Here is a 24,659-nt window from a genome sequence, read left to right on the forward strand (position 1 = left end):
CTCTGTGAATAAGTCAACTTTAATTGGTGTCGATGAACAGAGCATATTAACGTCTATATCCATGGAAAAATTCATGAAATTTCATCAAGTTCCTATAAAGAAAATTGCGAAAAAAAATTGAAAAAAAGTACACACACATACATACATACATACATACATACATACATACATACATACATACATACAGACACCATCTAAAAATCGCATATTTATACTTTTTAGACCATATTTAATTACCCTGCCACAAAAATTTGGAAACTTAATTTTGAACGATTACAAAGCTTCCATTCGAAAGCAAAATATACAACAATGGACTGAACACCTCCCTCCCCCTGTGGAACACCTTTAAATACCAATCTAGGATTCTTTCCTTCGGTCACATTTATGTATCTTCCATAAGTTAAAAAATGTACAAAATTTATTATTTTACTTGAGCAACCCGCTGCAGCCAATTTGTCCAATAATATACTAATATTTACATTATCAAAAGTTCCACATACATTAGAAAAGTTCCAAATGCATGTTGCCACTTATTGGAAACATGTTCTACAAAGAGTGTAAAGTTAAGCAGGATATTACTTGTAGATACTCCCTTTCTGAACCCTGTCTGACTTTTAGGAATCATCTCATTGTATTCGAAATGCCACTGTAATCTATTTTTAACAATAGTTTCAAATAGTTTACCCAAACATGAAGAAAGTGTTATTGGCCGACGCTAGCACCATCTGATTTTCCTATAAAATGAACATATTATTTTTCCAGCTTAAGGGGTAATTAGTGATGCCGTCAAGACTAGACGAGAATTATTTTGGAAAGATCATCACGGTCTAAGAAAACATCGAAAGTTTAGGAATCGTCGTAATCTCGAAAGACATTGGATCGGTGCATCTCGTCACGAACTTGAAAGAATCCATCTCGTCTGAGTTTCAGTATTTTCTGTTTTTCAAATATTTGTCTCAAATATCTGTCTCGTCTCGTCGCGTGAACTTAAAAAACCGAAAATCTCGAGATCCACGTAAGATAAATCCTCTCAGAATTGTGACGAGATGCACCGATCCAATGTCTTTCGAGATTGCGACGATTCCTAAACTTTCGATGTTTTTTCAGACCGTGATGATCCCTTCAAAATAATTCTCAACTAGTCTCGACGGCATCACTAGGGGTAATCCTGAGTCGATTTTTTATCGTTATTTTACATCGCTTCGACCCGATTAGAGTATGCTGTGATGATGATCAAGACTTTATATGGTTAGATCTCACCATTCTACCCGGCCGGGTTTTGAACTCGGAACGTTTCGCACGTGAGGCAACGAATTTACCCACTGCGCCAAGCCACCGGGAATCCTGAGTCTGGTACNGAGATAACACTTCCTCGGGTGATCAACGTGATTAAGAATACTATTCAATCAATTCGGCCCCCACTTGGTCGAGAATAAACACAATAATTGCGAAAAAACCGCAGACCCACGCTCAACCGCGTCCAACACATACGACGGTCACTCCCTCTCCGAGTCTGGTACATTTCATTGTATATATCCAGTAGCAAAAGTTTGAATTTTATTGGAAGTTTCTTAATCGCTTGATAATTAATTCCATCAATGCCCGGTGCCGATGTGGTATTTCGCGAATCTGATGCCACATTGAATTCGACAAAATCAAATTGAGAATCGAAAAATTCATTATCGATTTCCTGAAATATACTATATTGTCATTTTTGTGAAATGAGATTTGGTCTTTTCTTTTCTATCGAAAGTGGAGGACTCGTTCGGTGAAGTGTAAATTTGCACTGAAATCAAGGTAAATTGACGAGTGAGTTTAGTTCATTGCATCCTTACTGTTTTAGAATAAAATCAACATATTATCGAGCACTTGAGAAATTCATTCAGTGATATACTATGATATTAATTACTTGAAATCCGGATGAACTTCTCATCTCTTCATTGCTCCATTCAAGTCTTCCCCATTGACTAAAAGTACATTATTCGAGAATTTTTTTTTTATTCCGGGATTCACAAAAAATAGGGATTTTCCAAGTAATTCTTTGATATTATTGAAATCCTCCATTTCATTTTTTCCACTCGTTTTAATATCTGTGCTCTCTGATTTTTTTCGTTTTATAGAGGATCTCAGGAGTTCTCCATCAATGGTCTTTTCATACCCATCTCCACGGAAAATATTCCGTCTGGATCAACATGATGTTAGACTCACTTTTTTTCCTCCGTAATACGATTCTCGGTTCCTTCATCCTTTTCACTGGCATACGGATTTCCTAAGTAGATACGAAGCGAAGGAAAATTATATCTTACGGTCGGCAACCGTTTCAACATCTCCATCTTCATCCCTCGTATGAATTTATCCACTGTATTATAAGATTTACCTGCACTAGGATTCTTGTTAGAAGCATGACAAAGAGATATTTCATTTTCCTCATTCACTGTATCTTTTTCAGGGGTTTGCACTAGAGCTACTGATAAGGTTGTGACGAATGAGATGTCACCGTCTTCCCCACAATCCTGAGGATTTTTGTCCTCCTCTTTCACCTTAACATCCACGATCTCTTGATTGATATGACGTCTTCGATCATTACTCCGCTCGTCATTCTCTGATTTGATTCTATGGAAACCAATGAGAAACTTGCATGATTTTTCAAATATTTGTTTATTTCTAGTTCATGGCCTCAATTCAATTATTTAGTAATTGATCATTGTTCTTTAAATAACACGTAATTCAATATGAATAAATATGGTTCATTCATTTTATGGGCGAAATAGTAAGCCTCGAAAACCACGAAATTCTCAAGGGATGTGAAGATGGTAATGGTCAGCCCAAAACGCATGAAAAATTTCAGGAGAAAATTTCAGCAATTTGCCGAGGAGATTCAATTACACTGAGAGAAATATCGACATAATATCACAAAACTAATTTCTTGCGTCAAATATCTCATCTCTTAAGGGGAAAACGCGTGGGATAAGAATTTCACATAATGAGTCAGACAGTGTAAAAATCCTGTGAAATGTTCATGACTTGAACCCGAACACTTGGCGATAGAACGACAATTTCTCGCCTCAAGAAATCGTTTATTTCGTGTCAAAAGATAAGAAAACTACTGAAAATATTAAAAGTTTCAGTGAATCATGGATCAGAGACTTTCATATTGAATGAATACAGAATTTATACAGGGGAGAACTTTCAGATATTTCTAAAATATAATCGTCACTTGCTCTCAATGACTTCAAAGGAAAGCAATAATATCTTTTTCTTCTCTCAAACTGACTTTGTCTCTTTAGGAATATGATCTAATTTCCAGAAAAAAATGTAATTTTCTCATTCACTATCATCTTGCTTTTGCCCAAAGAGCACTGATCTTTTGTCTGAAACTTGCCATGAATTGATCGAATATGCATGCGATGTTCTCCACTCAGGAAATTATTTTTGCCATATTATGTCGATTTTTCTCTCAGTGCAAAGTCGTATTGGACTTTCTATCGGTCCTCCTCAATTTCTATTTCGAATTTGGTAATGCGGATTTTTCAAATTTTATTGAGTGGAAAAACATCACTGAATTTTCCCGCTTTAGTCTAGGGTATGGTGACATGTGTCTCATTTTTCATGAATGCATAGTTTGAACTCCATTTAAATGTAGCCAGTAGTAGCTTCCTTTGAGTTATTTCTAGATAGCTGAATGAAGGAGTAAGAACAGTGAAATGTAAAAAAAACTTCGTCAAAATTTTTCAGATTGAGCGCCTGCCGTAGAAAAATCAGTCATCAATATTTTCCTGAGCATCCTCCTATCGCCATCATTGTTCCCGCCATCGAAAGAAAAGCATGAAATAAAAAAGAATATCTCCTCATTTTTTATCACGAGAACGATCGCGCGCTTAAGTGCGCGTGTTAAAGACAACAAAAACCGAAAGCCGATCGAAGTCGAACACATGCGGGCGGATCCGAATGTTCGACCAATGAAATTCGAGGAATGAGCGTTACGCTACAGTTTACGGCGTATGTTCTTTTTAGAATAAGATCATTCAATTAAATTCATCAGGCAAGTTGAAAAAAAGTAAAAGAAAGAAATCATCTGTGGTAAATCTACCTGAGCGACACCCACATATCATATCCCCCTCTATTCGCTCCGCTACCAAATAGCAATTATTTATTTATTTTTTTCTACTCGTATACCCTTTCGTTTTTTTACTATTTGTTCCCTTTCCACCCGCCAACTCGGGCTACCACATTCACCGAAGGACAAGGGAAATCTCACTTGAGGGAAAAACCTGCCCGGGTACAGTCGTCTCTTGCAAGACTCCCGCTCTACAATGAACACGTGAGATTTAGAGTGTCACAAATTCCCCCCCCCCCGTCGGGAATCGAACTCGGGTCCCGCGCATGCCAATCCCACACTCTAACCACACAGCCACCACCGCCGTTCCAAATAGCAATTATGTAATTGATCTGCAATTCCAACCGAGAATTTACAATTCTTCTATCCTTCTTCCCCCTCCATATCACTACGAAAATAGTCAACAAAGAATTGGAAGAAATTTGTTCAATTCTTTTTGCTTCCGAATGGAAGCCTTGTCTTTGACGGATTTTTTGACGGAAAAATAAGGTTTCCAAAAGTTTAAAAAATTGCAATTATTTATTTACAAACAACGAATGTTAAAAAAAATCATAATTCTGTGCAAATATAATTTGAATAAAGTTGAATATTCATGATTTTTTTTTTAATTTCCTCATGCAATTTAATTGACAAATTTGATGATTGAAAATGGTTGAACCTATAGTATGGTCTATACCAAATAGTAGAAGATACTTGGATATCCTTAAAAATCCAATAATAGGTTTTTCTATAAAATTTCGTTGTGTGTGATGGCAACTTCCCAAAATTATGGAAGCCTGTATTTTTCCGTGTTTCGGCAATACCACCGCAAATACCATCATCACCCTTCACGATTGGCTATAAATTATCTAGATATAATTTCACATTATTTCTCTCTCTTCATATCTTTATCTACTAAAGAGAAAAGTAGGAAGATCAAAGAAAATTGGTTGATGCAAGTTTCCTCTAATCCTCCAACCTCGAAATATCCAATTTATTCTCACAATACCAATCATTTCTACCCAAAAGTTATCTCCTTAGACTGTTCCAATTCACGTTCGTACGTGGTTTCTGGGCTACCAACGTGCGGTTTGAGATTCAGTCTCCTCGGGCTACGAACTTCGATGTGAAAGGGATCCGGGGAGTCGTACGTCTGTGGTTGCATTGTGGTTTCACGTCCAAAAGGACTAGGAGCCGACAGACTACCAGGATACGCGTGCCATCCACCACTACCATCGAAATCTACATGTCTACTGTCACGTGGTATCACTGTAAACCGACGCTTCTCCATTACCTTCTCAACTTGTCGTATTTTACTCTCAACATTCCTCAACCGAGTTTCAGCAATTATCCGCTGTGAGCGATAAGGAGCAAAACTCAAATTTACTCTCTCATCGCATTCCTTCTGTCTGAGAGTTACCAAGAGCTGACGCAGTTCTTCGTCAGACTTCATACCTAGGATCATTACATCGAATTGTTCACTACCGTCGGCCCCTATTCCCTGATCACTCAGTCGACGAGTTATTAAACTATCGGCGTGTCCTTTCAGAACATTAACTTTCAATTGAGTCGCTGTTAAAATTGGCACAATATTAGCTGGAGGATTGGCAGTCATGTGGAGATTTATCAGAGCACCGACTTGTTGAGCATTTCGAGATTCAGTTAATAATTGCTCTTGAGCTAAACTGTTCAAAGCATTCTGACTTCTCTCCATGATCTCTTCAATGGGATTACTAACGTTTGACCCTGAAATTTTCCTCAGAATCATTCTGGTAGCTGCACAAGAGATGACTCCTGGCACGGCTAGTAGCTGCGCTGTTAGTGCCTGTAGATTTATCGCTGATGGACAGTTACGTTTCGAGCAGACTGTGTCATCATCTGTTTCGCTGCAAAAATGCTGGTCAGATTCAATTTGTTGGCTAACGGTCTTGGCATGATCGGAGGATTTCTTAGAGCAGCAGGAGCAATTGGCAGGGTCAGATATTAACTTCTGGGGGGTGTTGGGCAGCACGAAGGGACTCAGGATTGGCATCGGCATGGGGTACGGGTAGTATGGGGGCGGTTGGTACAACTGGGACTGTCCACAGGGAGATCTTACTCCAGGGCAATCAGGAGACGGGAGAGCTGGTGGGTATGGTTGGGAGGTTGGAGATGTCGTGGGCAGGATGAAGATTGGACCTGATGATGGAGCCAGGAAGGTTCGGATTTGCTCGAGGAGTGCGGGCGACAACTGGGGATGCATTTGAGAGGGTTGGCCTTGATTGGGCTGTTGGTAAGCGTTCGAGGTCAAGAGATTGGATCTTTGAGGGTTTGAGAAGGCATCTGACTGGCATTGTGGCTGGGACTGGAGACAACCTGATATTAGAAATTGAAGATTACACAAAAAAAAGTACTGATTCAAGTCGATGTCGGCTCGATTCTAGTCGATTTTCGATTTGATTCAAGTCGATTTTTCGGTTTGATTGAAGTTGATTTTTGACGTGATTCAGTTCATTTTTTGGTTGGATTCAAGCCGATTTTTCACATTACGGCTAAAAAATCAATGAATTTCCAGATTTTCAAGACAAAAAAAAACAATTTCTCATTCAACATCAATTATCAAACAGAAAATGAATATCCAGTACCAAATTCTATGAAATTTCATAAAAATAATAATTTCATAAAAATTTCATACTTTATTCACCTGAATTTTCTTTATTTTAATAAATTTTTATTCATTTCTAATGTATTTGTCGGAGAAAGTATTAAGTCGATTGAAGGGGGAGTAAAAGACTCACTTGGTTGGGTTCCGGTCATGATGCCAAATAGCGGGGGCTGGAGGGTTTGATTACAGGATTGCGGTGTTTGTTGTTGGTTTTGGAAAAAGTTATTCTGACTCGTTTGAAGCTGATCGTTCTGGCAGGTCGAGGTAATGGGGGGACTACTCGCGTGACATTGGAACCAACCTGTGAATAATTTCGGAGTTTCATTGCATTCGTGATAAGTGAGGATAATTGGAGAGATGAGTAATTTAGCTTACATTTATCGTTTCTGTTCATCTTTGTTGAAGAATTATTTAGAGTTTACTTAGTACTGAGAATTTAGAGGTTTCGTTCCGAAATTTATCGAGAAGTTATTGGTATTTTTCCTTAATTTAGGGTTGAGGGTTGGGAACAGAAAGAAATGAAGAGCGGGGATTCTTTTGACACTTCGAATGTTTGGTTTTTAATAATTTTTCGATTCACAGAATAGGAGAGAATGGAGCAGAGTGAATTTTTCCAATCGGCGATACCACGGCTATGGTAGAATGAAATTCAATGAATTTTGCGTCGTTCTAGAGCTTTTTTGGTTTTCAAATGCGACAGGTTCATCGTATTGATATTTTGCCTCACCCTTGCACTGTTAGAATTTTCATGTACCGATGAATTGCATCGGCTTACTACATGAATAGAGGGTACTCGAAAACTGTTAAAAAACCAGAAGCTAAAAACGAGGGTTTTAAAAAATTGGCTGTTTTTTTCGACGTTGAACTGTGTTTGAAGTGGTATGAATAAACTTCAGTTGAGTCATTGGATGTAACAAGGAAAAATGAATACAAAACGCAAAAAAAATTATTCATCATTGATAATTTTTCCACAGAAATTTTAATTTTAGTGAGTATGGATGGGTTTACCCATCAAATTCTTTCCTCCATTATTTTTTTAAACAATAGTCTCGCAGTTGTGATATTGTGATATTCAACAGAAAAAGTCAAAAGAATTTAATTTTTCTATACAACTCATTCTATTGAGATATTTTCTATAGAATTTCCTAGGCTCCAATTTTCTTATTTTTAGTCTTTTTATTCTATTTCTCTTTTCTTTTCATCAAGAAAATCAAACAAAAAAAAAAAGAAAATTTGAGGCGAGGAAATTTTATAAAAAATATTCCAACAGAATAAGTTGTGTAGAAAAATCGAATGCAATTGATTTCTTCTATAAAATATTTTTTATTGAAAATTTCAATAGAACCCACCAAAACCAAATAGAAAGTTCAGCAAAAATGCAACAGAATTGTCTAGCAAATTGTCTAGCAAATTTGCTGGGTTTTTCTATGAAACTCTAAGTAGTCGCATGTCGCGAGGGAGGCCCCGCTAAACCATACGCCGAGAGAAAAAATTCCCTTTCATAAAGATGATTTCCTTGATGCAAGAAAATATTCTCTTGTCAATTTCAAGAATCGTAAAATCTACTGGTAAATAATTTTGTGCTCACACTGAGAGAAAGAAGTCTTTCAACAGGATGAGATTTTTTTTCCCGCGAAAATTTTCAAGTGTTACCATAAGTCTTCTCATAAATTCATATAGTTTGCGATTGCATTATATTTAGAATTAAATGGATTGATGTAAATTCACACACCCAGAAAAAAAGTACTGATTCAAGTCGACGCCTAATCGATTTTCGACTTGATTCAAGTCGAGCGACTCGGACCATCAAAATTCGGATTCCGGGTCTGATATGAATCGAAAACTGATGTATTTCAAGAAGAAATGTCAAGCCGACATCGGTTTGAATCAAATCGAAAAATCGGCCTGATTCAAGTCGAAATATCGATTTGAATCAAACCGAAAAATTGACTTGTCTTCCGGTAGTCATTGGAAATCACTACCGGAAATGGAAATCATTTGATTTTCAGTGATTTCTGGCGATTTCTTTCACGATTTCCAGTTGAGTGGTCCAGTGATTTCCTAATAAGTGACCAGCCCTCCGACGGTATGCCTATTCTCCACGATACAAATGGATTGTTTTTCACAATTTCCTTTTTTTCTATGCAAGTGATATTTCTCAAAAACTTTTTTTACACCCTCACACTTGCCCTCATATATTCATTCAACGATTTCTTCTACAAATTTATTATTCAAAGATTTTATTATTTTATTGATCTTTCGTTATTCGCGTTCACGACACCGCGTCGGTGAAATTCTGTTTCAGTATAACTTCCGAAAAACTCTTTAAAAAATATAAAAAAATTTGTATGGCATTTTATCTAAAAGCATATTCTGGCATTTTTAACCACGGCCGAAGCCCCTGATTAGAGAAAATTCACTCTTATTCTAACCGGAAATAAAAAATATTTCGCACAACGTCATATTTCACACAACGTCGCCACACTTGTGGCTACCGGGAGATCAGAAGAGTGGAAAGATCTCACTCTTCGAATGAGTTTTTGAAATTGCATGGAAGATATGATAGTAACTCTCATAAGAGTGACATAGAATAGGATTTAGGAGAAAAAATGTTATGAAATTTCAAGTTTTAGGTAGAATTCAAGGAAATCCATAAGTTTTCAATGAGAGTGAGATGGAAATTTCACAACTTGATTGAATTTTCAAAGCAATATGAATTTTCAAAAACAAAATGACATCAAATTTCCATGTTTCCCTGAGTATTTCCCTCATCGAAATTTCGGTCAATAGGAAGGGTCGCATTTGATGTCACGTGGTACAACCTGCACGGTTTTATATCGGTAAAATTTGGTAAAACCACGGCACGTTGCTAAGGGAGAATAAACAAAATAATTGAAATGCGAAAGTGTAGGTTGTACCACATTGATATCAAACCCTGCCCTCCAGTGACCGAAATTCCGATGGAAGAAATACTCCTCCAAATACCCCTCGAGCTTCAAAATGCATCGGGTATTTCCCTCAACCTTCCCTGCAAACAAACGATCGTGTCAAGTTTTGTAGGAAACCTACACAACTTGACACTCGTTTGTTTGCAACAAAGCTATCGGGAAATACCCGATCATTTTGAAGCTCTCGGGGTATTACTACTGAATATTCCTGATTTTTATGAATTTTCACGGAATAATTGAATTGAAAAATCAAGTATTTTATTGATTTTCAGATCATTCGAACAGAAAATCAATGGAACATCTGATTTTTCAATGACAAGATTTTCTGAAGTATCAGTGGAAATTGAATACGATAAAAATTTCCGGGATTTGGCACCGAAAATTCAGACGAAAATTTTGAATAGCGCACTTTACATTACGGCACGGTGCCGTGATGCGAGGAACCGCTTCGGGCAGTTTTATGCGAGTAACAAAGGGTTAATCCAGGAACCCTTTGGACTCATTGTACTACTCCCATTTGGTTCTTGCTGCCTCACAAGCCCTTTAATCACTTCGGTACTTAGAGAGTACCTCAGTGCCTTCCATTCCTCATGGAAAATGCCAAACTACCTGAATTCCGCGAATCCCTTTGCTCTCCCTTGCCTACCGGCGCAACTCTCAGAATAACCACCCCCTTTCCTTAGGTTCAATTGCCTTCTTGGACCTTACTCCCTTCAACGGATGAACTCTCTCCATTCTACCCTCTTGCGAGTTCCCTTCATCCCTCGAAATGTTCCACAATCATCAGCTGTAGAACAACAATGAAACCAACTAGTGCAAATTATTCTTAGAGTCTCCCTCAAGAGTATCGAGTCTTCACCAAGTTATTCAGTCAATTTAGTTTTTAAAAAGAAAGTTGATTTCGTGCACAACGAGAATATTTACTTCCTCTACTGGTATTCAACATAAAACTGAATCAGTAGTTTTTCTGAAACTACTGAAATCACAAAGTTTTCATGAGAAAAACAAAGTGAGTTCTCTGAAAAAAGTATGAGAGCGGAATTACTTCATTCTACAATCCCTCCCCGCCTTACATCTTCGAATGCTGAATCCAAAAAACTGCATTATTGACTATCCATTCAATCCCTCCATATCCCCTATGATTTCATTTGAAAAATTCCAGTGAAGTTCAGTGAACTGACGATAGGTAGTGGGATAGTAAAGAGACAAACGTGTTTATCCACGTTCATGACGCAATTGCGGAAGGAGTAGGGGACAGACAACCAAGCACGAGAACTCGTGAACGCCACAACCGTATCGCATCGAGTGTTTGAAGGCTGGAAAATAGAAACCACTTTGGGAGTAGATTCAATCGACTGATAGGTTACATATACAAAAGAGGTAAGAAAAGAGCATCAATAAAAATTATTTCTCCTGAATATTGAAAATTAATTAAGCAAGTACTTCAGTACAGTCAGTATGATCAGTGACGACGTTAAAGTATGAAGTCGATCTATGGGAAATAAATTCAGTAGTGAACTCATTTCAAAACGAGATGAGATATTTCCCTTTATTTTCAGACGTCATTCTTTGCTGAATATCTCGGAAGTGAAAGGGAAAAGGATTAAAATTTTAATTATACCTTTTTATAACTTCCATAACACTTCACCCTACAAGGTTCTTAGGAAAATTTTTCTTATCTCCGTTACATCTGGAGATATTCATAAAGAACATACCTTTACCTCTTTATATTCTCCGTTTAGTGAATATAAAGGGAAAATTTCATTGATTAATTCCATCAATTTACTAAAAATTTGACATTCTTCGATTACACGTTCGTTGAATTTCGTTTTTAATAGGAGTATTTCCCTCATCGGAATCTCGGCCAATAGGAGGGTCGCATTTGATGTCACGTGGTACAAACCTACACGGTTTTATATTGGTAAAATTTGGTAAAACCACGGCACGTTGCTAAGGGAGAATAAACAAAATAATTGAAATGTGAAAGTGTAGGTTGTACTACATTGACATCAAATGCTGCCCTCCAGTGACTGAAATTCCGAAGGAGGAAATACTCTTCCAAATACCCCTCGAGCTTCAAAATGCATCGGGTATTTCCCTCAACCTTCCCTGCAAACAAACGATCGTGTCAAGTTTTGTAGAAAAATTGACACTCGTTTGTTTATAACGAAGCTATCGGGAAATACCCGATCATTTTGAAGCTCTCGGGGTGTTACTACTGAGATTTTCCCTATAGAATTATTGAGAATGAATTTTTTTTAAGTTTCTCCGCTGTTCCCTTTAGTTCCTCATTCAAACATCAATAGAGAATGGTAGAAAAATCAATATCTGTTGACTTAGGTCTATCGAATATCTATTAGAACATCGAACGGAAATCGTGTTTTCCAAAGGAGTTTCAATAGATCATACCTAAAGAAATGATTTATTGGAATTAAATAAACTTTATTTGACCCAAATGAATGGGTTTATTCAGATAATTAGTACTACAACTTCTAATATTTAAACTCGAAGGGTCAATTTTTGTCAAAGTGGTAGAAAAATCTGCACTCACAAGAATGATTTTTTTAAATGGAAGAATAGCCAATTAAAAATATAAATTAGTAATAAAAAATGAAACAACACATCTTTTCTTCAAATTTAAGATGTTTCTGATTTTTCAGAATTTTTTCAGATTTTTAGTTGACTTTGAAGTGCGTAAAAAAAGTAGCTTGAAAAATCCTTTTTTTTTCCATTAAAATTCAGGAAATCAATATAATGATCTGAAAATTCGTGAATATGTGAAAAAATTACCGCATTGAAATTCGCTGGGGGCAGATTCACCATGCTTATCCGGCTAGACCCTTTGATTTTCATTTGTGTTTATGTTAATTCCTTCCTTGATCCAAATAAAGATTTATTAGAAATGAAATCATTATTTACACGTTAAAAAGGTATTGTTCAATCCCAAATAGAAATTTGAAAAAAAAAGAAAAATTCATCGGCATCGGTCGGGAAATGATTATGAAACTTTCAAATAAAGAGTTCTATTCAATTCAAATGCGTTATTTCTCTGGGTGCAAACGTGTGTTGGATGGATATGTAACGTGTAATTTCCTGGATTTATTACATTCTTTTTAGATAGGATAAAAATAGTGTGAATCTTCCCTCTACGAAGTTGATTAAGATTGGTCCACATTGCTACTGGATTGGCAGAGCCAAAAAGTAATAATAGTACGTCTCAGTGCCTCAACACCATTCGATGATTTCATTTCAGAGTATTCAAATATGGATGATACGACGACAGAATCCATCCGTTTCATTCAGACTGAATTGATACCTGAGATGGTGCATAATCGATGCTTTTGCGAGCCAGGCTCACGTGAATTTGTGGAGTTCGAATCGGCATCAGTGACGCCATTGATAACATCTCAAGTGAATGAAAATCGTGAATTATACCGGGCTCGAGTGATTATCAGGTTCTCAGGTGACGCTAAACCCTTCAACGTCATCATAAAACTACTAACAATCACCTGCCAGGAGGATGGTTGTGCTTACGGATGTTTTCTGAATGAAGAAATGTTCTATAATAAGATGACAGGCATGTACAAACTGGATATTTATCCCAAATGCTATGCAGCTGACATGGGTCGATACGGTCGCCCAGTTATTGTCCTAGAAGACCTGGAGGCTATTGGATATCATCATGTTTCTAGCAAATTAGATGGGGATCATTTGAAACTGTTACTCGAGGCCATTGCCAGGTTTCATGCACGCAGTATTGATCTCAAACATAAGGAGTTCTCCATACTCCGAGAATTCTATGCTCAATTGACACAGGTCGGAGATGATCGAGACAATTATTCAGCGAAAATTGATCGGTATGTACATATATTATATAGTGTAACGAATCTCTATTTTGTCCAATGACATTCTATCATCCATGCATTCTCTTCATTTCCTCCGAGCCTCTCCTCTGAAATGAGCATCACTCAGTTGTTTCTATTCATTCCTTTTAGCCCGATTTGATATTTTCTTTTGTGCTTTCTCTTTGCGTCATTGTAATTAATAAACAATTTGGTACAGCTTACACTATAGAATCACCCGTTTTCAATCATCAAATTTGTCAATTAAATTGCGTGAGAAAAATTTGAAAGAAAATCATGCATATTCAGCGTCATTCAAATTATATTTTGCACAGAATTATTATTTTCTTAACATTCATTGTTTATGACTAAATAATTTAAATAGTTTCAATTAACCTTTCCAAATTTCACCAAACCTTTCGGAAACCTAATTTTTTTAGGCATGAAATCAATTTTTTGGTAAAATTCTGAATATGAATAAATTTGTTACAATTCCGAATATCTTTTCTGAAATAGCTCCTTAAAAAGAATGAATTACCGACCAGAGAGCTTCAGAAAATGTAATCAAATAGATTGGATGATATTGATGATTGAAGAGCATCCATTTCGGTCTGTCATTCTTGCATTAAATTCGAAATATGTGTGTCGTTCAATCAAAATAATTGCAGCTATGGGTGATATTTCTGTATTCTGTTATTCTAATTTATTTTAAGCCACTTGTTCAACTAAAATTGATCAGCACATATGAGTGGTTTTAATCGCCGGTGAAATTTAAAAGAAAGAATTATTCCGTGTCTTCGAATAAAAGAGAAATTCAATGTAAAATTAGTAGGACGATTATGTTTTCATGTGCCGTTTACATTAATTATACAATCATGTCGAAAAAGAGGGATTCTAGGTGAAATGTCAGTAGTTCTGGACATTTCTCTTGGAAATCGCTCTTTCACGAAATAATTCCCGAATTAGCTCGATGGGACCTATAGACTCGAAGGCATTTTAATAGATCTCTAGTGAATTATAAGAGAGTTTTCACCATTGTAACGGACGCTATGAATCATTTAGCAATGGAGAGTGGAAGGGAAATGATTCATTGAATTCGTATGATTGAGTTAAATACTTTTCGTCACTGAGGCCCGATAAACGGTGGTTACTGGGGCTCCGTTGGGAGGGAGTAAATGGCGTTTAACACTACAGTTCTATAATCGGTGGTCCAAGGATGGTAAGTGGAGGACCAAGTATGGTAAGTATCACTTACCACTCCAAGGACCGATAAAGCGCGACGTGCAGTGAGCTGATCGAATCGTCACTTTGGCATGCGCTCTGCTTTCGGGAAGATGTATAGTCTAATAAGATTTACAACGCCCTTAGCGGCCTTCTCTGTAACCTAACCCGCCGGTAATAAAAGTGGCAGTCGCCATATTGTTGTTGTGCGTCGTTGTACATCGGGTGACTGTTCAGGAGAAAATTGTAACGAAATTCGGGGAAAAATAAAAGAAAATGGAGAATTTTATTATCCCAGATAGTGATGAAAGCGATCAGGAAGTACTGCTTATGACATGTTTAGTGATACGGACATTGAGAGCTCAACATTCAGCATGTCAGTGAATGCAAACTTTCTCGTTGACTCTGGTGCTGAAGAATGGAACATTCCCGAAGACGTTCTGGGTCATGCTAGGAAGGCTCAATCTATCCTCATACCACCACCATCAAAATCAATTTATGATCGAGCATATCACAAGTTTCAGAATTTTCTGAAGGAAAAACGTATCATCCCTTGTCCTTGATATCTCTTCGTACTTTTTAATTTCAATGCAATTTTTTTTTGCAAGTGCAAAATTTACTTTACAAGGAATCATAAACGGTTAGGACGGGTTCGTCGAGGTGTTTACTCAAAGATGTGAGGAGAACAGATTTTTGATGAACATTAAACATATTTAATTATGTAATCCAATTACCACCGGCCAGTGAGCGATGGAATCGAACTTTGAGGGCAATGCCGTCTGGTATGGGTCTAATACCACCCACCTTGTTTTGATGACTTTTTTGAGCAATGCAGACCAACTCTTATAATTTTTCCTATTTTCATCCTTCGTTTCCATTTTTTGGCTCCATTTTGAGGAAAATTTCACGTTAAGAATAATAAATTATCCTGAATTTATCCACTGTTTCAGTGGCCAAATTTTACTCCAATAGGGTAATTTCGATGGGTGATAATGATGATTGAAGAGCATTCATTTCGGTCCGTCATTCATGCATTAAATACGAAATATTTGTGTCGTTCAATCGAAATAATTGTGGCCATGGGTGATATTTGTTTGAATAAGTGCAAGCTATTCTGTTCCTCTTTCTTCATTTTGAGTCACTTGTTCATCTAAAATTCATCGGTACATAAGGTAAATGACCCTACACTCGTCTAGCTAAGGTGAACACATCATTAGTCCAATATTTCTATCGGAATGAGTGTGAAGATATGACGTTTTGAATTAGAAATCAGATGGTAAAACGTTCAGGATTAGAATTCACTCATATTAATCATAATAACGACTATTTTTTAATGAATAATCATTCATAAATGTGGAAAGTCTCATGTCCCTACGCTCGCTCACTTATCTCCATGCAAGTTTGACACATATCCCTATCCTCGTCTCGTGATTTGAGTGATATGGAAAGGTTATATCCAACTAATAACATTGTGAGTATGCTATTTTGCGATAAAACAACATTAAAAAATATCTCGAGGCACAAAATTATATTTCAATTGGACAGTCCAACCTTTTAAATGATTTTTTCATCTGTTTAGTCCGTTTCCAGTTGACAGTTGGTTGCAAAACGAGCATAGGAGCAATGTCATTTTCATTGTACCTATTTTTTTAATTACCGATATTTCAGTGAAATATTAAGATATTACTATAACTTATGCATTTTTATTAAATTTTAAACTATCCGAAAACTTACTCAAGGGATTTTTAATGCCATAGGATTTCACTATTATGACGGAGATATCAACATTTTTTAATTCCAAGTTTCTTAACTTGTATCTTAAGAATTCACTCTGTCGTAGCACCAGTCGATGTGAATGTGATTTTTCTCTCTTATTCTTCAATAAATCACTGTTCCTTGATGTCAAGACCTTTCCTCATTAACTAAAATAATAACTCCAATCGTATTTCACTCTTAATAAATTTTTGGGGCTGTCAAAATGATTAAAATGTGGTAGCTCGCGACGTCTGAACGAGCATAAGGGCAGGGAAGAGCATAGGTACATTTACCTTATGAGGAGTGATTTTAATCAGTGAAACTCCAGAGGAAGAATTATCTCGATTCTTCGAATAAAAGAGCAATTCAATGTTAAATTGGTAGAATGATTCAATTTTAATGTGCCGGAAACATTAATTACGCAATGATCTCGAAACAGAAGGATTCGAGGTGAAACATTAGCGGTTCTGGAGTTTCTTTTGGAAATTGCTCATTTAAGAATGATTCCAGAATTAACCAGATGTGAACTATTGACTCGAAGGATTTTATTAGATCGCTACTGAATTATAAGAGAGTTTTCACAATTATAACGGACGTTGTGAATCTTTCAGCAATGGGACTAGAGCGTAATTGCTCTTGTTCAATTATTCGATTGAGTTGAATATATTTTCAGAAATAGCAGTGCAAATTGAAAAATGAATGACCTGTCCAAAAGCTTTAATAAATTTAATGCAAACTGAAAAACATTCATTTGGCTCTGCCATTCATCCATTATTATTTTTTTTTATTTTTCTATTTCATTGGTTTTATCGAAGTAGTTCTCGATTTGAAACCCCTCCTCTAGCCTGCCACCCCTCCTTTACTTTTCCTCTCATTGTTATCTGCGGTATCATGGCCGTCTTACTCTTAGCTGTGCCCCATTCGAGCTAGGACTGCACGGGAAACCATGTAAAACCCCAGTCGCACGGCCGGCCAATTGTGCAGTGCCCTAATGTATCCATCTGTCACACTGACTAGATGGAGACACTAGGCTGCTACACCGTGCCTACCGCCCGTAATTTTTTGTGCGAGCAGGGTGTTCCCAAGCGGTCACCCATCCAAGTACTAACCCAGCTGCAACGCTCCTTAGCTTGGATGTCCGCCGGAGCAACACCTCACCCACCTAACTATTACAGTCGGTTCCATTCATCCATTAAATCCGGAATATTTGTGTCGTTCAATCAAAATAATGGTGGCTGAGTGATACTTATATGGTCGATTACAAACTTTGCAATTATTCTTTCTTCACTTTGAACCACTTATTCAATGAAAATTCACTGGCACACGTGTAAAAAGTGATTTTAATCAGTGAAATTTGAGGGGAAGAATTATCTCGATACACGGCAGCGACCGGCCTGATGTTTTGTATTGTCAGGGGCAAATTTTTTCTTGGCCGATACGCTGCCGCGTACCTCGATTTTGCAATGATTTCGATAGAGGAGCATTGGTGGTGGTGAAATGTCTGCTCTTGATGTTTCAATCGGAAATTCTTTCTCAAGCGATACCGTAGACTCTCGCTGTCTCGAAGTTGCACACCGGTAAGTTGCGCATCTTCCCCTAAAACTTTCTCGTATTGCTTTCTTTTATACGTACGTAAACACAAAGGTCCAAGTAATTTTATTCAAAAATAAAACTATTCATTTCTTCTCATTTTTCTGAGAACTTGGGTCTACTCTAGATCCAGAATTATCCAGATGTGACTTATCGACTCAAAGGATTTTATCAGACCCTTATTAAATTACAAAATTAACGTGAATTAAAATTGAGAGTTTTCACGATTTTAATGCACGTTATTGATTTTTCAGCAATGGAGAGTAGATTTTTCTTATTAAATTATTCGATTAAGTTGAATATATTTTCTGAAATTATAGTGAGAATTGAAAAAACTGATGACTTATGCGAAAGCTTTAAAAAATTTAATCCAATAGAATGGATGACATCGATAATTGAAAAGCGTTCATTTCGCTCTGCCATTCATTCATTAAATCCGAAATACTTCTGCCGTCCAATCAAAATAATTGTGGCTGCCGGTGATATTTGTTTGGACGAGTGCAAACTATTCTGTTGTTCTTTTTCCAATTCGAGCCACTTGTAATTAGATCTACTCTGTCCCATCAGACAATTAATTCTTCTTCAATTCAAATTCCAATTGGGATTTTCCCCGTTTAGTTAGGGATTTAGAGTCTGAGGAAAGAACTCTAGTTGATGGAGAATTTATTCATACGAATGGCTTTAAATTTTCACGTGCAATGTTTCATTTTACTTCGACTCTGAAAATGCATTGAGAATGATTGAAAATTTAATGCCACCCCAAATAGTATGTATCATTAATAGATCTGAAAGTTCCAAGATACACGGAGAGAAATATTCAATGAAAATTATGTACCTTTTCCGTAATTTCGGAGCGAAATGTGGTTGTAGGAAATTTTACGGAACCGTCATGGAATTTTTTCAGAGCATTCCGAAATTTTTAACTAAATCTCCTGTGGAAAATTACGATACCGTCACTTAAATTTTCTGAGTTGATTCTGTAATCGGTGAGCGAACTGTGAGTTCCATAATTTTTACTGAACATTTCTCTCCCTGTATTTCACTCAAAAAAAAAAATCAAATCGAAAAATCGGTTTGAATTAAGTTGCTGTGAATCAGGCCAAGAATCGATTTATTTCATACCGGATCGACAGTAAACCGGCACATCGTTCTGATTTCCAGAAAATAGTCAGAAAAAGATCCACAAAATATTAAAAATATATTCTCCATTCTTTCAGAAACATTTTTCTGGCTATTTTACATAGAAGGTGCAATGTTTTATATTAAAAAACGAAATTCGATGTGTAAAAGTCGAGTGTCAGAAAATTAGCTCTTAATTGGTATTGCACACATTTTTTCAAAAATTTTGAAAAAAAATCCCTCTGTAGCTCAAAAATTGGAGGCTCTGGACTATTTGAATGATTTTGAGCGTCTACGTGGTAAACGAGTAATAAACAATTTTTTTGCACTACTTATTTGTTTTTAAACATATATAATCAATCTACAATGTATAAAAAATCTCCCTTCAATTGACCGCGACGTTTAAAACTCATAGTAGTCTCCCCTTAATAATTCAGTCTGTCATAGCACCAGTTGATATGAATGGGATTCGTCTTTCTTATTCTTCCATAAATCACGGTTCGTTAGTGGCTATAACTTTTTTTATTTACTAAAATAAAAACACTGATCGTATTTTACTCTTAATACTCTTGGGACTGTCAAAATGATTAAAATATGATAACTCATGATCTTAACGAGCATAGGAACAGAGAGGAGCTTAGATACATTCACCTTATCTGATAGAAAAAAGTCGATACATCTGTATTTTTTCATATCATGAAATTTTTCTTCATTGAAAATTCTTGCCCAAGAATTTTTACAGAAAATCTCAACGGAATTGATTCTATAGAAAAATCAATGTTTTGATTTTTTACACCAAACGTTGATTGCAAAACGCATGAGAAAATTGCTTAATATTTAGTGCAAATAAACACAAGAAATCAACAGAATTTCTACCAGAATTTTAATGGCAGTTCCACTAGAAATTCAATAAAATTTCTCAAATGAAATGTAGTTTCTTTCATTAAACATTTCCATGCACGCATCCCCGCGCAAAACGCTACTTAAGCTCTTAGGATCATCGTAGTCTTTTTGACAAAAACAAATCGGTACGCGAATTTTCGAATTGCATGAATATTTCAGTGAATTTACGAGGAATTTTCCTTCATAAATTCATAAAGTACTCCAATGAATCCGACGACATTGCCATTACACTCTCCATCCATTCGTATCAATTAACAATATCAAATTCAACAAATTCATTTTTTTTAGAGTACTGGAGAATCTAACGACTATCGAATCAGAGTACGCTGAGAAATTCAGAAAAGACCTCGTTGGTACCGAAATAAGGCGTGACCCGAACGGGAGTCCATTCTTCACAATTTGTCACGGTAGTTTGAACCTGAATCACTCATTATTTTCATACGAAGGGGAGAAACCGATAAGCGTCAAGATTCTGGGTTGGAATAGGATGGCTTACACTTGTCCAACAGTTGACTTGGAATCCATCCTCCACGAAGCTCAGTTGGAAGGGAATTGTATCACCGAGATTCGTAAAAATTTTAATGAGTACTTCAATGCACTATTTGGTGCATCCACTGCATTGGAAGATGAATCATTACGCAAGTTTTTATTGGCATTTTTCTCACTCCTCGTCTTTCCCCCAATCTCTGAAAGCAGAGACGATGAGCGTGAGCTCATAAATTTTCTGAATTCACATAAATAATTCTCTCTCCTAATTCCTATAGCTAGACTGAAAATTTCGCTAAAGTTTATCGGAAGGATACCTTTGCTGAAAACAAGAAATGAAATAAATTGTTTCTTATTACGAAGATGATGATTCACTCATAATTATACGTAAAGCAATGAAGACAGCGTGAATAATTTGATGGCAAAGTTATGATGGCAATCACTTATTCGTTAAATTATCAACTTTTCCAACTACAAAAAATCGAGAAATGTGGAATGGAAAAGCAAAATGGATGGAGAGTGGATAGTGAGGATGATTTGAACGTCCACCTGTGAAGGACCTTGGTCAGAATCGTGTTGGGAAACTCGCAAACTAATTTGCATGGTAGATGTGAACCTCCAGTCGGTGAGGGCGGTGAAAATACAGTTTTCACCGTAGACCATCCACTATATCGTGTGATGATTATTGAGGATTCTGCGGCTTAGGTGGGATGGACACTATCTATCGTGTTATATGGTAATTTAGTTTTTGATGTGCTAACATATTGGTTGATGTTATCGAAATTTTCCGTTGTAGTCACAGCGTAAATTTTAACACGAAGAAAGTGGGGGATTTGATCAAACAAAAACATCTGTATCCTTCATAAGTCTTGAGAGATGAATTATCTTTAATTGAGATGGTTTTCGCTGCACGTGTTTCATTTCCAACTGAAGGTCAATTGCTACTTCAATAAATGCAGTCGTATCCCCCCCCCCCTTAACTGAAACTCCCGCTCCGCACGTGAACTCTATATTCTAACCGTCTGTTACTCACCCGTCTCTCCCCTCGTTGGAAGAATCGAGTGGAGAATTCAGTTGATACACTCGTGATTCTACTGCGCAGGCCACTGCGCATCTTACTGCGCAACCAAGTGTTGGTGTCTAACCGCAGTCATTGTGTACAGACGCGAAATCATGGCTGATAAATATTGTTGACCTAATGAATGTAATAGTTGACATTGGATTGAGATAAACAATATTCCCATCAGCTGCAAAAGGTGAGGGAGCCACATTCACTTATTATTTGAACACATTGAATTGGAACTGCTTTCAATTCTTTCTTGTTTTCTGTCGTATGCAGATGTCGAGGAAGGATTCAAAACGCTTGACGATTGAGGATCGTGCAAGAATTATTGAACGATTGGAAAATGGGGGAACAGTATGTAAACTTGCTGATGAGTACGGTGTGACACCGTCGGCCATATCACAATTAAAGAAGAATAGAGAAAATATCTTACTGCAAAAACAAATTCTGGAACAATGTGGATCCAGCACGAAACGGAAGAGATACACGGGCATCGAGTCTACAGCAAGGGAGAAGTCTTTGTATACGTGGATGACCCAGAAACGTGATGTTGGTGATGCTATCACAGGACCAACCTTGGTAAAGCAGGCGTTGGTCTTCAACCAGGCACTACAAGGGTCTTGTAGTTTCAAAGCAAGCGCTGGCTTTCTACACAAATTCAAAAAACGATATTCTCTAAATGCTACGACCATGCAACGGGGAAAATCTTCAGCTGGGTCTGTAACCAGGGACGAATTCAGCCAATGGTTTCCTGAATTCTGTCGAGAGCACGGTTTTGGCTTAGACCAAGTGTATCGGGCAGGTGAGACAGAATTATACTGGAAAATGCTTCCTAATTGCCCTTCGGTAAAGTCGACTGACTACCAAGCTTCAGAGAGGAGAGTACCGAAGGATCGCGTCACCGTCATGGTCTGTTCTAATGTAAGTGGTACACATAAGATACCGTTGTTGGTCATTGGGAAGTCTCAAATGCCGCGACGCTTCGAAAGTATTAGGTACTTATCAGTGGAATGCAGAAGGCAGAAAAGCGGAGGAATCACGAAAGATCTTACACTTGACTGGTACAAGACCATTTTTCTTCCAGCTATAAGAGAAAAGCATGAGGGTCAGAAGATCGTTTTAGTTTTAGATAATTCCCCCATTTATCCCAAGGTCGAGGAATTTGAAGTTCTCAGTGGTGATATGTGTACAGTAATCGTTCCCCTGCAAAATCAACCAATTCAAGCGATGGATCGGGGGGTCATCGGAAAAATGAAGAAAGTTTATAAGAGAAATCTGCTTCGTATTGCGTTGACATCTGACACTGATCATGGTGCACCGGACGCAATCGAGATGATTAGCATGTTCGATGTGTGCCATTCACTCGCTCATTCCTGGGATCAAGTGACTCAAAGAGATATCAGATATGGCTGGGGGCGGGAATTTCCTCCGAGTGAGGAACATTCAGAGTCAGTCGATTCTGATGAGTTGTCAGGACGTCATATTCTGAATTTAGTGCGGGCTCTTCCAGGCTGCAGTGAAGCCACAGATGAAGACATCGAAGAGTGGCTAAACAGTGATGCGCGAGATCCAGAATGGGAAATGGTACCACCACATGAAGATGTCAAGGAGGAGAAGTGTGATGAAGAGAGGGAAGTGTCAGAGGACGAAGGAGTGTTTGGTGAATGTGAAGCTCTGAAAGCCCTGAATTACGTGATGGGATGGTATCGAACTACGCAGGAATGTACTCCAATAGGAATGGGGGTTCTTGGAGGCATGAAGGAACAATTGATTACCACTATTTCATCTTCTAAAATTGAAAAAATAAATAGTTCTCATAACGATATGAAAAAATGAATGGTAAATTTTTTTGATAAAATCGATAATTACTGTGATTTCTCATTAAAAGCAAATCATTATTAGTTTTATAAAACATGACCTTGAATTTCAGTGGCTTGAATGAAACATTCTTCTGTAGTGATTGAATGCAAAAAGCTCATTCAGTTCCGACTCTATGTGATTTAAATTTTGGACCCTTTCGCTCGAACTCGACCTTCATCAGTGCGAGTTTAAACAAAATAAAAATCTCCGACAAATTCGACATAACTGAAAGTAGCCATTGTATTTTTTTTTAGATTTATATTGACTCTCATTTTATTGAAAAGAACAACCTTCGAAAAAGTGACACATGTCATTACTTTATTTTTGAAGTGAGCACATGATGTATAAAGATCCGTCTGATTAATAAAATGGGTAACAAATAAGACAAAACCCTTTTTCAACCTTTTAAACCGTCCGCATCTCATCCCATAAACATTACAAATTTTTCACTGGTCTATGGAATATTTCAATTACGAATAAGGCATTATCTCATGGTCTCTTTCAACGGGATACGATTGGACGCGATCATCCAAATTTTTTAATGGAATATCGATATTTACCGACGTTAGTATTTTACTTGTGACGGAGACCATTTGAATTCATTAAAATGTGGATTTATAGAATACAGTTCTGCACGTATCGGTCCATTCAAATTCAATGGCGTGTTAATTGTTTTATGAATGAAAAATTATATTGTAACTGCAATGGGTTGTATTACGCATTGATGAGTGAGTTTGAATAATTTAGTCGGTGTATTACTGGCAATTCAATATTTCCCGGTTTAATGACAATAATGCGATAGTTGAAATTTGTGTCCAGTTGAAATCCCATAAAAACGAATCTAGTTTATTTCGATACGCATTGATTGCACACGAGGTGAATGCAATAAAAGAAAGTGAATAAAATCGCATTCAATTTTTATGCTATACTATTTTACATGAACTTTCGTAGCACAATCAACGTATCCAGAACGAATGTTCGCTACTTTGCTATCATATTTTGTGTTTAAATAAATATCAACCTTCATCCTTCGCGTTTTCAATTATCCAACCGTGAACGATTCATAACATCAACCAATTTTCCATGTTTAGTGGACCTCCATCCAGAATAATTTATTTAGCAGGAATTAAAA

At 36.9% G+C, this 24,659-nt stretch overlaps 3 protein-coding genes across 4 annotated transcripts; 2 read left to right on the plus strand and 1 right to left on the minus strand.

Annotated features, from left to right (window-relative positions):
• Positions 1-2,064: 2,064 nt before the first annotated feature.
• On the minus strand, positions 2,065-7,215 carry LOC107046392. Its single transcript, XM_015269003.1, has 5 exons — positions 7,116-7,215; positions 6,874-7,041; positions 5,119-6,451; positions 2,378-2,613; positions 2,065-2,269 (listed from the first exon to the last, which is right to left on the minus strand). Exons 1-5 carry the CDS (start codon positions 7,132-7,134, stop codon positions 2,205-2,207), a joined length of 1,821 nt encoding a protein of 606 aa, XP_015124489.1. The 5' UTR covers positions 7,135-7,215; the 3' UTR covers positions 2,065-2,204.
• A 3,756-nt stretch (positions 7,216-10,971) lies between these two features.
• LOC107046391 lies at positions 10,972-23,438 on the plus strand. Its single transcript, XM_015269002.1, has 3 exons — positions 10,972-11,068; positions 12,942-13,545; positions 20,407-23,438. The coding sequence occupies exons 2-3, from the start codon at positions 12,953-12,955 to the stop codon at positions 20,858-20,860; spliced, it is 1,047 nt and encodes a 348-aa protein (XP_015124488.1). The 5' UTR covers positions 10,972-11,068; positions 12,942-12,952; the 3' UTR covers positions 20,861-23,438.
• Positions 20,905-23,889, plus strand: LOC107046390 (jerky protein homolog-like). Of its 2 annotated transcripts, none has more exons than XM_015269000.1 (2): positions 20,905-23,506; positions 23,598-23,889. In XM_015269000.1, exon 1 carries the CDS (start codon positions 21,938-21,940, stop codon positions 23,501-23,503), a length of 1,566 nt encoding a protein of 521 aa, XP_015124486.1. In that variant the 5' UTR covers positions 20,905-21,937; the 3' UTR covers positions 23,504-23,506; positions 23,598-23,889. The 2 variants fall into 2 exon arrangements, with proteins under 2 accessions (XP_015124486.1, XP_015124487.1); XM_015269001.2 differs by having other exon boundaries at positions 20,905-21,860; positions 21,944-23,889.
• The last annotated feature ends 770 nt before the right edge of the window (positions 23,890-24,659 follow it).

Source organism: Diachasma alloeum, unplaced genomic scaffold (assembly GCF_001412515.2).
Source record: "Diachasma alloeum isolate Michigan unplaced genomic scaffold, Dall2.0 Dall_scaffold_01350, whole genome shotgun sequence".
NCBI classification, from domain to species: Eukaryota; Metazoa; Arthropoda; class Insecta; order Hymenoptera; family Braconidae; genus Diachasma; species Diachasma alloeum.